General features: G+C 38.1%; 1 protein-coding gene across 3 annotated transcripts in view; it reads right to left on the bottom strand.

Annotated features, from left to right (window-relative positions):
• The window catches only part of PXDN (peroxidasin), a 92,558-nt gene that overhangs the window by 39,123 nt on the left and 39,830 nt on the right, over positions 1 to 13,605 (bottom strand). For all 3 annotated transcript variants that reach the window (XM_032683230.1, XM_032683229.1, XM_032683231.1), the window contains 6 exons: positions 10,441 to 10,512; positions 9,834 to 9,905; positions 7,653 to 7,822; positions 4,491 to 4,608; positions 2,258 to 2,427; positions 1,054 to 1,326 (listed from right to left, as the gene is read on the bottom strand). In XM_032683230.1, the coding sequence (XP_032539121.1) occupies positions 1,054 to 1,326; positions 2,258 to 2,427; positions 4,491 to 4,608; positions 7,653 to 7,822; positions 9,834 to 9,905; positions 10,441 to 10,512 (875 nt within the window). The remainder of the gene's footprint in view (positions 1 to 1,053; positions 1,327 to 2,257; positions 2,428 to 4,490; positions 4,609 to 7,652; positions 7,823 to 9,833; positions 9,906 to 10,440; positions 10,513 to 13,605) is intronic.

A 13,605-nucleotide genomic window follows, 5' to 3' on the forward strand; every position in this document is an offset into this window, starting at 1 on the left:
ACTGAAGGAAAGTAGTTAGAGTTGTGTGTGTGGGTCAGTTTCTGTAGTAACACTGTTCACTACCAGTGTGAGAGGTGATTTATTCAGCTCTCACAATACAATTGTCTACGGTGAATAATAAATGAACAAACCGCACAGATAAGTTGTTTTGTATAGCTTTTGAACTCATTAACGAGGCATTTGTAAGAACGCACCCAGGATCACTCTCGAGGAGAAAAGACAACGCAGAAAGAATCGTGTCTTGCAGAATATACCACCTAAGGAGTCTTTCTGCTGTGCCTTTTGCAATCGGACATGTCTATCTCGCATTGCCCTCATTAGCCACCAGCGTGCTTGTAACAAATTTGGATAGAGCCGTTCCCAAATCTTCGTTCGCAAAGCCTAGCCATGAATGAATTAACATGAGAACAGAAACAAACTTGAATTTAAAGGTTACTCAAAGTGTTTTGTAAATTAAAGTTCCACCATGAAAGTATATGCAAAAAATATTATCTGTATACACAGGAGACTTTTGATAATTGTTCTCAAATAAGCACAGTTTTGACAAACAATACCAAAATTATTGCGATCAAAATAACTTAGAGTACTTTGACTTTTGATTTGCAGAAAAGCTAGTGTTTCAGCTGGCAGAATGATAGTTTCTATTAAACTCATCAGAGTTCTCACACTCACTGAAGTGTCTACAAAAGAAAAGCAGCACAGATCTTTATTCAGAACTCCATTTCTAGTACTCTGGTTGCTGCCCATTACAGAAAAAATTAATCCTCCAAAAATTTGACTTTTTTGTTCCTCCAGGCAAACAAAACATAATAAACAATAAACATTTCAAAACATCAAAATAATGACAATAATCAATGAAACTTAACTTTCAGGAAGACAGTATGTAATATCTTACTCTATGTGAAATGTATAGCAACTTTCTTATTCGCTACAATAGTGGAATTAAAAGTAAAAACTCCATGTTTTTAGTTTGACTCTGTCAATACAAAAAAAAAAAAAGACAAATCCACACAATTTCAAGTAATACATCACTCCTAGCTTAACATTACCTACCTTGGACTATGATGTATGCAGTCGCATGGATGTTATCTATGGTGTTAGTTGCAAAACACATATACTCGCCACTGTCCTCCTGCTTTACATTTTGTATATAAAGTCCTCCTGACGGAGTTATTGTGATGCGAGGGTCATTTGGCAAAGGCGTTCTGTCGCCTTTGGTCCATGTAATTCGTGGCTGAGGGTGCCCGGTCGCGCTGCACTCCAAGGTAACACTCTCTCCAACCAACACTTCTGTATTTTGTGGGTGAATCACAAAACTTGGCCGGGCTGTGAGAAAACAGCGATGCCTAAATATGACTTTTAGATCACATAGCACTAATTTAGACAAATATTGCAATAGTTTGGGACGTCTAGTGGGGTTTTTAAAGCTCTTTTTCAATGTACTTCTATCTTGGTGCAAACGCTGCCTTGCTTTAAATCTAATCTAATCTGACATTTACAAACATCAATAAATAAAAACCAAAAGCTCATAATTGCACTGGTGTTTTTTTTTAACTCCCATTAAAACAATTTTCAAACATTTTGTTCACCTATGCTGATCTTTATAAAGATCTCTTCAGAGGCACAGACACTGAGACCCAGAAAACAAACTGGTTAAAAATTGCCATAAGTGCACAAAAGACAAAACAGATTAAGCAACATTTTAGTCACTTCTCCCAAGTATACGAGTACTTGTCATCGCAGGGACATTTTCAGTTTACCTGATGCTATGTGTCAAAACAAAATGTTCTCACAGCAAAGTTTGATTTTTAAAAACATTACAGTCCTGGACAGGAATTTCGTGCTTGCGAGCATGACGCCTTGGCTAGACAGGGGTAAAAAGCTCTTGAGCAACAATGGTTAGACAGGGTGTGCCAAAGCTTCCATGAGTAGCCTGTTCAGAAGACTGTGGTTTTCAGGTACCCAGAGAGAACATTATTGCACTGACCAATGTTACAATGCAACAGTCTCTTTTCCTAACCCTTCTACAGTCTACAAGATTATAATCAAAATTGCATACTACAGTAAACATATCAGCTAACTAGCTGATTTGCATTTTTGTTATAGGAATATTATAGCTCCAGGATCTAATATTAAGATGCCCAAGGACAACAAATCTGCATGTCAAGAACATGCAAGAGCCAAAGCATTTTGTAACTATCTTATTATCAAAACAATTCTCTACCTGAATGCAAAATTCAGACTTGACTTTCTTTACCTGGTGACTCAAAGTATCTAAGAGTAACTTCCTGAGTTTTCACTTCTCCAGCCACATTTTTTGCCATACACTGGTAAATGCCTTGGTCTGTTTCTTGAGTATTCTGAATCATCAATGTGCCATCATCTAGCAAGTTTAGACGGGAATCTTCTTTCATACTGAGCTCATTACTGTGAAGAAAAGAATCTGCTGGAGTTAAACCTTTAAATCACAAGCACAGAAAACTGCCAAATAATAAAACCCAACAGATAAATCAGCCAAAATAACTTGGGGGAATTTAATTTGTTAAGTAAAATAATAGAATTTTGCATTTTCTCCTAATGAGAAGAAGAGGAAAAACAAAAAATGAAACAATTTTGCTTATGCAAGTATTACATCTTCAAAATAAAAAGCTAAAATACTTTTATGAGTAAAAGCTTACAGGGGAAAAAAGTGAACAAAACAGATATATCTGATCTCATTTTTCTTTAAGACTGTTCTAGCTGGCAAAACAATTTAAACTGTTTCCACTGGAAGTATATCATGTAAGTTCAACACTCAAGATACTTTCTACTAGGAGAGAGGTTAGTTGCTATAAAACCATCTTTGTACCAACCTCTCCCTGGATTGTTTAAGGAGCACCAATGAACCTGATTATAATTTGTATTGGTTTAAAATATAAATTAAGATGAGGTCTTCAGATTATGTCATGGATGCATTTCTGTGACATTACCTAAGAAGTCTTAGGACATTTTATGAAAGGAACTGTTTCTCAGTTCACTCCTCACTACATGATGAATAAAGAACAGGGGAGGAATGAGTTCTCACCTCCTATGTACAAAACCCAGTCTACTGATCTATTCAGCATACTGCTCAACAGGTCAATAGCTTTTGACTGAAATCTTGATATACTCAGCTACCTTGCAAAGAGCTTTGCTCTCATTCATGCAGCCAGGAAACAAGCCAGAGTCAATAATCCCACACCCCAAGCTAGAATTTCTTCTTAAAACTCTTTCATATGTGTATTCTGAATACATGTTTTCTTTGTTTATTATAAAAAGTACATGAGCCAAAGAAAATTTTAATGAAATAATTACACCATCTAAGTTCAAGTCTCTGTTCTTTACATACTCCATAAATCCTGAACCTTTGCTGCACAGAGGGTTCTCACTGACATTAGCAAAAAACTGCAAGACCAGGACTTTATATCATTCCATTTTATCAGAATCTAACAAACTAAAATGCTTTACATAAAAAAATGAGGAAATTTATATTACCGATCAGGTTCTCCATTTGTGTAAGAGCATTATTAAGCCAAAGTCTGATTAGCTAGGGGTAAACTTACAATCCACGTGTCCATTGTAAATTCACACCACTTTAAGGAGGGTGATGTGCTGCCACATGGCTGTTTCAGCTGTGCTGTGCCCAGTGCTGCTGGAGGGAGCTAGGCTCTGGGCACAGCTTGAGCAGTCACCCTGCAGCAGGCTGGCCCTTGTACTGCTGAAAGACAGTCATCCTTTATGGAACCTTCTTTCCATTCCCTAAGCAGCGAGGAGAAGCAATGGAGCAGGTTGCCCAAACAGCTTGTGCCGCCTCCAGTCATAGAGGCTTTTAAGACCCATCTGGATAAAACAGAGTGGTATAATCCTGCTTTGAGCAGATGGCTGCACTGGAGACCTTCTCTGACCTGAATTACCCTATTCCTACAAATACTTAACTGCCCTTCATGTACCTGGAATTTGACCTCTCTTTCTCCTCTTCTGGAATGGAGCTTGGAAAAAAGTTACCTCAGAAGAGCTGGGGCTCAAGGAAGACCTAACTCTTATCCAGCTCAACTCCTTTAAAAAAGTAGCTTTTGCTTTGCCTCAAAACATATGCAAACACTAAGTAATCTACAGACTGTACATGCAACATGTACACATTGGATTGCCTGGTACTTATACGTAAAATGACTCGGTATTACAGGGGTGAGCAGCTTTGCAGGTATAGCTACTACCGAACACCTTACAAATAGTACTAGAGTAACAAAATAATATTTCTAAAGTTATCAGCTCTTAAGTGTTTAGATCTACTAATAAAAAAGATACAGGCCATTATTACTTCATATGCTTATTAATTATAAGATGTTTCTGCTGTAACAATTCCTTGAGCATGTGGACAAGCACCCAGAAATGTACATGAAACACACACATACATACACACACACAGGCAAACATCCTTACATCAAGTTTCTCTCTTCCTTTTTTAAACTTACTTGTTTCGAAGCCAGATAATTTCTGGTTTAGGATTGCCTTCAGCCCTGCAAGTGAAGTACACTGTATTCCCTGAGGTAACGTCCACATCCTGAGGCTCTGATGTAATTCTTGGCCTCTCTGTATCAACAATAAAACATACAAGGAACTCTTACTTGTTTTAGAACTATTAAAAACCAGTAAATAAAAAGATTTCCACACACCTTGTAAAAAAATAGTTTTCACAAATGTTTTAACTTAAAATATGTATACGCTTAATCAGGATTAAATGCACTTTTCCTGATCCAAAAGTGACTGTGAGATTACTGATCTCCTCCATTGTTCCTTAGGACCTTGTAGCAGACTGGAAATAGACTGTGCAAATTTGTATCAGGTTCTAAAGTGGTTGTTTTATTTATTTTAACAGAGACTCAATTTGCCTATGAACGAAAAACTTTAGAGCAGCAAGCACAAGTGCCATTTAAAATAACTTCCTCTAGATAAGTATCAATGCCTAACCTGCCTCCGACAGAATAATTTGTACAGCTTACTTCCTGCAGTTTCCATATTCGGGCTCCTTAGATGTGCAGAGAGCTGGTAGGATGCCATGTGAATTCTTCTTGCACCAAATTCCCTTTGTACTACCTATTTCAAGAACCTTGTAGATGCTTATGATCATAATTTTCATGATCAGAATTATATCCAACACATAACCAAAAGGACAATTCACTTATTTTATACCTCGGCTTCAACAGGTGGTTGGGCAGGCAAATGATCATAGCTTGAACAAAAATCACAGAATCACAGAATATGAGGAATTGAAAGGGACTCACGAGAATCATTGAGTTCAACTCCTGGCCCCGCACAGGACCATCCCCAAGAGTCACACCATGTGCCTGAGACTATTGCCAAATGCTTCTTAAACTCTGTCAGGCTTGGGGCTGTGACCACTTTCCTGAAGAGCCTGTTCCAGTGCCCAACCACTCTCTGGAGGTGAAGAACCTTTTCTCTAACATCCAACCCTAAACCTCCCCTGACACAATTTCAGGTCATTCCCTCGGATTCTGTCACTGGTCACCACAGAGAAGAGATCAGTGCCTGCCCCTTATTTTCCCCTCATGAGGAAGTTGCAGACTGCAATGAGGTCTTCCCTCAGTCTCCTCTTCTCCAGGTTGAACAGACCAAGTGACTGTAGCCACTCCTCACATGGCTTCCCCTCAAGGCCCTTCACCATCTTCGTTGCCCTCCTTTGGACACTCTCTAAGAAGTTATCTTTCTTATATTGTGGTGCCCAAAACTGCACAAAATGTTCAAGGCCGGGTGAGGCCGTCCCAGTGCAGAGCAGAGCAGGACAATCTCCTCCTTCGACCGGTTGGTGATGCTTTGCCTGATGCCCCCCAGGACACGGTTGGCCCTCCTGGCTGCCAGGGCACTTCTCACTCATATTCAACTTGCCATCAACCAGGACCCCCAGGTCCCTTTCCATGGCACTGCTTTCCAGCATCTCATTCCCCAGCCTGTATGTACATCCCGGGTTGCCCCATCCCAGGTACAGAATGCGGTACTTCCCCTTGTTGTACTTCATGTGGTTGGTGATTGCCCAGTCCTCTAATTTGTTGAGGTCTCTCTGCAGGGCCTCTCTGCCTTCAAGGGAGTCAACAGCTCCTCCTAGTTTTGTGTCATCTGCAAACCTGCTTAGTATCCCTTAGTATCCCTGTGTCCAAGTCATTTATGAAGGTGTTGAAGAGCACAGGGCCTAAGATGGAGCCCTGTGGAACCCTACTAGTGACAGGTCTCCAGTCTGATGTTCCCCCATTCACTATTACCCCCTGTGCTCGACCCATGAGCCAATTGTTCACCAACTGCATGATGTGTTTATCCAGTTGTGTGCTGGACATTTTGCCCAGAAGGATCCTGTGAGAGAGAGTATTGAAAGCTTTACTGAAATCCAAATCTGCATTTTGATTTCAGGACACAAGAGGTGCTGCGCTGAACCCCAGGGTGCCCATGGGGCCAAGTTTTTGCACCCCTAAGATAAAGGAATACAGACAAACAAAAGGATTACAAAGGTGTTTATTCATTAATCCTCAGTGACAGAGGATTTCAGTGCCTGTGTGGGCACTCCTTATAACTCACTGTGGTTTGAAGCTGGCTCCCTGCCAAATCTCCAAACCTCACCACAAGAACTCCCTCCCCACCTCCTGAACCAAGGGAAAAGAAATAAAAACCAAGAGAACTGAAATGACAGAGAGACAGCTAAAGCAATATATATAAATATATTTACACTTATATTACAGTTATATACAACTGAAATATATATACAATTTCAGAAGGAAAAGGGAAAGGGAAGGGGGAGGGGAAAGGAAGAAAAAAGAGCAAAATCAAAATAAAATATACATGATCAATAGCCCAAGAACTAGCAACTAAAAGAATTAGCAAAAGAATATCTTACTACTCTCCTTGGGAAAACAGAAAGTCGCGCTGGAACAACCAAGGTTGGCCCAGGCCTCACTCCCCAACACGACAGACTCCACAGCAGGGAACCTGCACCTCCAAGCCACCGGAAGGAAAGAGGGCGAAGGCCTCTCCTCCTTTCTTCTTATAGCCTGGCTTACGTAAAAATTGTAGGGAATACCAGGAAAATCTGGGCACTTCCTTGGTTACAAACTGGTCACCAAGGAAGGCCTAGACTAAACTACCACCTTACTATATATGAGTAAAAAATAAATTCAGTAGCTCAACCCTGATTCCAACAATATCAACAAAATTTTAACAGCAAGAACTGTGTCATAAGGTGCAGTTCAGTAAAGCTTCTTTGTTTCTTTTCCCTTCCATAAAAGGAATAAAGGATAACAAACAGTATTCATGCAACACCAAAGACCCTAGCTGAAAATCTGGTTATGATCAAAACTGAAATACAAAAAGGAAAATTAAACTCCTTCAGGATAATCACATTTAGCTCCTCAAGGAGAAATTTCAAATATGGATGTATTTGTTTCATTAAAGACAGGTTGAGGGGTAAAAGCAATCAATTCTGTCAGAAACACACAGAAATAAAGAAGAAACAGAGGGATATTTCTTATTAACCAGAGGTGGCCAGTGTTATCAAATAGAATAGAATAAAAAAAATACAGATTAGATACACGTAACACATTAAAGAAGCCATCAGGAAGTGGCAAACTCACCACAGTTCAGTTCTTCTGGTGTTATTGTGGCCACTGATCTTCCCTGGATCCTTCGTGGGTACTCACAGGTAGCTGCTGCTTGAGCATTACCCGATTCTGCGTATGTCTTCAACAGCTCTGCCAGCCACAGGATTTCACAGTCACAGTGAAGAGCGTTTGAATCCAAACGCCTGCACAAAACATGAAGCAGCCACAAGTCTGTTAGCAAGCTTCGACTATTTTGCTAGAATCAACATGGTTTGTAAATGGAGCAAGGCCTTTATCTGTGAATACAGACAATGGGCAAAACCCAGTGCAGGTTATGGTTACTTGCTTATAGGCACTCTGGTAGCCTTTATTAGAAAAATGTGTATTATTTTTACTGCACAGGTAGTAAAAATCACAGAATGCATCTAAACATCACAGTAAGCATCTAAAATGTTACTTTTTAAACCTCGCATTTAGTGAATAAATCAGATTTTATTTAGATGTTATACAAACTTTGCTTAAATAAGGAACTTATACCGTTCTCCCTACATTTTGTCTGTTTAATACTTATTAGTGCAGCAACTTCATAGTTACCCTGACATTTTTACAACTTCTCATTTTGCTGATCAGGCAAATGAGACAAAGACCCACAGTTTTATTTCAGCATTAAGCTCTCATTGAGTTCAGAGGGTCAATGTTTGTAAAACATTTGCCTATTGCAGATAACGAGAACCTATAAATTCTGTTGACTTTCTTTCCAGTAGTGAAGTGCCCTGTTACTACATTGAGAGCTGCACCTTCTGGTAGAGGGCCCTGTAAGAAAGAAAACATTAAGTACAGAAATCTGTACTAGTCTAAATATATCTGTATCTAGACTAGAAACAAAACTGCATGGCAAAACAATCTCAGTTTGGTTTATCTTTGGGGGAAGTAAACTTTAAGATCATTTTGTCTTTTACTATTTCTCTTAACCTCTTGCACAAATGCCCACATATAGTTTCTTCTCTGTTCTCCTATGAAAATCAGACACAAACAAGCAAAACTATTCTAAAAGTCACTGTACAAATGTCTCCCAGTATGTCAGATGTTAATGGTAAAATTTAATCTGGAACTCAAAAGTCAGGGTGTGACTTTCAGGGATAAGTTGCCCCAGGCCAGAGGACACCAGGTCAGCGTAGCCCAGTGTCCTCTTCCACTAGCAGCCACTATTTAATTTCCCCTCTACATAGGAATTATGTAAAGAGCCCTCCTTTTCTGTTTCATTTGAACTACGGAAGAATCTAAGGAAGGTATGAGTGGAGCAGCTACTACTGGAAGGTGCATAGATCATCAAAATTTACAGTGCTCTGACTTTCACAGTTGGAAGTGTGATTTCACAATTCTATTAAACCAACAGAACCACCTTCCTGTTGCGTCCCTTGCAATCTATTTTCTTGGTGGAGACTGTGTTGCAACTCACTGCACTGCACAGCCTCAGCAGTCCTCCTGGAAAGGTGGGTATGAATGCATGACTACCTTTCTCAAAACAGCAGTCTGGGATAATTTAACAAATGTTTATACTAGATCAGTGGAGATCCAAAGTGAAGGGCAGAAAACCCTCTGAAAGTCATCTTACAATGGTACTCATTCAGTTGAAGTTTTCAAATGTTACTGAGAGAATAAAAACCCTCTAGTTTTCCAAGATAATGTCATTTCAAGAAGAACTGGCTTCTGGAGTTGCTTGAAGTATATAAGCTATTAGAATGGAAAGTAATAGTTATATTCTTAAATCATTGAGCACCTTTTTATAACCATGCTTTTAGGATCAAATAAGGACAAGTAAACCAGAAGAAAACACTAAATTATCAAATATTGAAAGACATCACAGAAGGATCACCCAGTAAGACATAGACAAGAGGAGGGAAAAAAAACCAAAACAAAACCCAAAGAACAATCCATATATTATTTAGTCTATAAAACAAGACCACATGATTACATATAATCCCAATATAGGAAATAAACTTTAGTCAGACACTAAAGACAGTAAGATATGAAGCAATGGTCTCAAACTATGCACATAAACAACTGGAGTACAGCTTAGGAAAAAATATTTAATATTTAAAACAATTAAACCATGAACGGCATTTACAAGGAAGATAAATATTGCAAGAGGAGAGACAGTCTAATTGGGTTATTTAAACTTTCTTTAGTTGAGTAAGAATTCAATTTACTTACAGTCTCTTCATAGATTCTAAGTGACTAAATGTTCCAGGATTCAAATGAGCTATTCTGTTGTTATGCAAAAATCTGTTAAAAACATAAAAATATGCATGTAATAATTCAGATTTTGAGATGTACTCATTTCATTTACATTCTTCTAGAAGTCTTAAAAAATTTAAGAAAAACCAAAAAAACAAAAACCTTTTTCAGCAACTAATTGGGTATTGCTTTTTAAAGTGGCCTCCAAGGTGTAATTATGTCCGTATGGGGAAAAAGAACCCATAAGTAACCAAAAGGAAGGAAGTTCATAAGCATTCAAATGAGAAATTAAAAAAAAAAAACTTATCTTCTAATTCTTCATTCATAACATTTGTTTTAGGCCAAACATTGATCACAGCTCTTTAGGAAATAGTTTTGCAATAGAAAAGAATACCACATGCAATGCTCACTTATGCATGCTTCTAAGGTCAGGCTCACTATGTAGTAGTTACAGTATAAAGTTTAGATTAAAAGTAACCCATGGCAATGATAAAATGCTATTTTCCAGTTTCAAACACTTGATTTAATTCAAACAAAGAAGCAAGCTGACTTCTGAATCTTACCCCAAGAAAAACAAACTTACAGCCTTTCAAGTTTTGGAAGATGAGTAAAGGATTCAGGTTCCAGCGTTTCTATTTGATTAAAGTGCAGATATCTGAAAATATGTTAAACAAAAAGAAGAATACTGTAACAGTTTTCTTAATGAAGATGACATATCTTAAAGAATTTGTTACTGTTTACACACTGTTTACAGTTCTAAATGGCAGTAGTGATGTAGCGCTTAACTTTTTTCTGTTACCATCTGAATCTCGTACTTGAATCTGAGAAATACAGGAGTTTGCAGATCACTATGTAGAGCGGGGTGCGTGTGTGTGTATACACATACATGAGCAAAAAAAAATTGTTTGACAACCATTGCTTTGGCAATTTTGGAGATAATACTTTGAAAACTCTTTTGCCAAGTGTGATTTTCATTAGTATGCATACTTGAAAAAATGTATCGAGAAAAGAAAATTGTTATTTTTTTTACAGAAAAAATATTGGAGGCTGTTTAGAAAACATTCACAGTTTCCAACAGAATAACATTTTTAGGGGAAAACTGTTTTCATTTCAGTGAGTGAAAGTTCAGATGATGATGAGAAATAAGCTTCTCTAGGCCAGGAACACAAGCATTTAAAGTATTAATGCTCTCGAAAGGCAAATTTGTAACATAAACCCAAGTTTGACTAATTTGACTTTATACAAAGGGCTACCCAGCAATTGGTATACAATTAACCACCACAGCTGTGCTCTATTTGATGCTCTGTTGATGCTTATGTAAGCTATTAATATTACACAGTAACAAATATTACACAGTTGTTACTCCTGTAAAACTGAAAGTTAACACAGCAAGATAATTAACCAGACTATTAATCTGTAACTTGTGAAAAAGGACTGCAAATGCAGGATCATTCCAGCATTAACTATATTGTGGAGGTACTCCATAACCTTGCAGATGAGAAAACAAGATGAAATAGATAAGACTGGCAAAAGCAACTGTGAAAATTATTTATAGACTTTGGATTCTGATTATATCCAAATGTATTCAAAACTCCTAAAATTTCCTATTTGACTTCTGACAAACTCAGGAACATCTGGAGAATGTGCATATATAGAAATCACTGCAATCTGAAGAAAGAACAAGCCCATGATTTATAAACAAAAAGGACAACTCAGAGCCCAGTATTTCCTGAAAAATTAATCCTTCAGCATGAAAACGTCAAGAACGTGGGAATTCACTTGTGCTGAAACACTGCATGTGCCCTACTCCCTGATCTGAGCCAAAAGGTCACTGCAGAGCGAGGAAAACGGAAAGAAGCGGTGATTATGGCAGAGTCCTTGCAGTGAGCTCTGGAAGGCGTGTGCAGCAGGGAAGCCAGGCACGTGCCTGGCAGCCTCCCAGACTCCTGCCAGCAGCAGCACGGCCAAGCGCGAGCCAGCAAGCAATGCCAGGGAGCAGTGAATGGGGACCACAGAAAAAGCCAATAAATCAGCACGGGCGTGATCAGGCACGTCACAGTGTCAAGTCTGCCTACTGCCAGTGCAACACGTGGCCATGTAGTGTATCGAGCATAGAGTATGATCTTGTTTGCATAAGGAAACAAGAAGTCCATCACTATGCTATGACTGCCAGTTTTCATCTCTCTTTTGAAAATACAGGCCAATTTCTTCTAAATTAAAAAGACAGATATCTCAGAGACAGATATTTCCTGCAAGGTTCATTTGAATTGCCAGCAGAGAGAAGGTCCAGCCCTGAGGAAGGACCAGCTGGTATCTGCCCCATGGGCAAGGCCCGGCTGTGAGGCGGGCAGGCACATCTTGCCAAGAGCCAGGGCTCTGCTCATTCACCTCCCCAACATCAGTAGCATTTGGGAGGGGGCAAGGCAAGGTAGGGATCACTGCAACGAAAGAGGATGAAGGGAAATACCAGGCACAACTATAGGGTTCATTACTTCTTCTGATGTAGCTTTGATTTTGGAAAAAATTACATCCGCTACTCCTTGTGCAGGCAGCAGTGATTCTTTCCTTTTTAACTTTGTTAATTCTACTTGCATTTTTATGCTTCATGAGCACCTTGCAAACATCTCTATATTCCCAATAAATTAATCTCTTACACTTCTTTGGCATTCAGAAGATTTATAGGTACAAGTAACACCTCTTATGAGAACAACAAAAAACATTAGCAAAAGCAGATACATGGAGGCACAAATCCCCTTCAAGGCCATGAATCGGAAGTGAAATAAGCAAAGAGTAAAAAAGGAAGAACACCTCTCTCAGATGGTTTAAGTGATGCATACATCACGAAACTCAAAGCAACAGCTCACAGCAGCTGTTTAGTACTCAAGACTACTATACTTACAAATGAAATGAATACTTTATGTGCCTGAAAACTCACCTGGTTTTTCCAACCAAATTAAAAAATATTTTTATTATAAACCTTGTCTTGTTTACAACCTCAAATCATCACAGATACAAATAATTCAGGTGCTGAAGCACATCACAACAGTTAATTTTCCTCATCAGATATCATGCTGCCTAAAGCAGCTCAAAAAAACAAACCATGAGTTCCAGCCGGAAAATACTCTTAAGTGCTTCATATTAGTTGGGCTAAACAAGTTAGTTGGGTTTTGAAGGACTTAAATTATGACTTAAAGAAGTCCTGAGCAACTTGTCATACAACTTATGAACAGAACAAGGTGTTAAATATCTGGTCGAAATAATTAGCAACAAGCGTAATTCAAAGTAAAGAGATGCAGAAACTAGATTGCATTGTAAGTCTAAAATACAAAGAATAAAAAAATGCTTGGCATTATGACCTATATTTTAATAATATTTTATCACTTAGGTTTATCACTTTCATTATGTTCTTCTATGTACCACATTAATTTATTTTAAAAAATATTTTAGTATTTTAATTCATATAATAACTCCTTGGATTTGAAATTCACTTCAAAGGCAATTATATCTGGGAAATAATCTCACTCTAATGTACCTTTATAGGCATTTTTTATGTTCAGATTACAAAATACTCTAAAAATAGTAGTATCATGTAATAAATTTAACATTAAAAAGACTTTCAGAATGAAAATTTATAGAAATAGCATGGAAGAGTGATTTTTAAATATACATATCTTTCTTTTTTCATTCTAAATTCACTATTAAGAATGAAACAGAAGGAAAAAAAGTCCAAACCAAACACTCACAGATG

Source organism: Chiroxiphia lanceolata, chromosome 3 (genome assembly GCF_009829145.1).
Source record: "Chiroxiphia lanceolata isolate bChiLan1 chromosome 3, bChiLan1.pri, whole genome shotgun sequence".
NCBI classification, from domain to species: domain Eukaryota; kingdom Metazoa; phylum Chordata; class Aves; order Passeriformes; family Pipridae; genus Chiroxiphia; species Chiroxiphia lanceolata.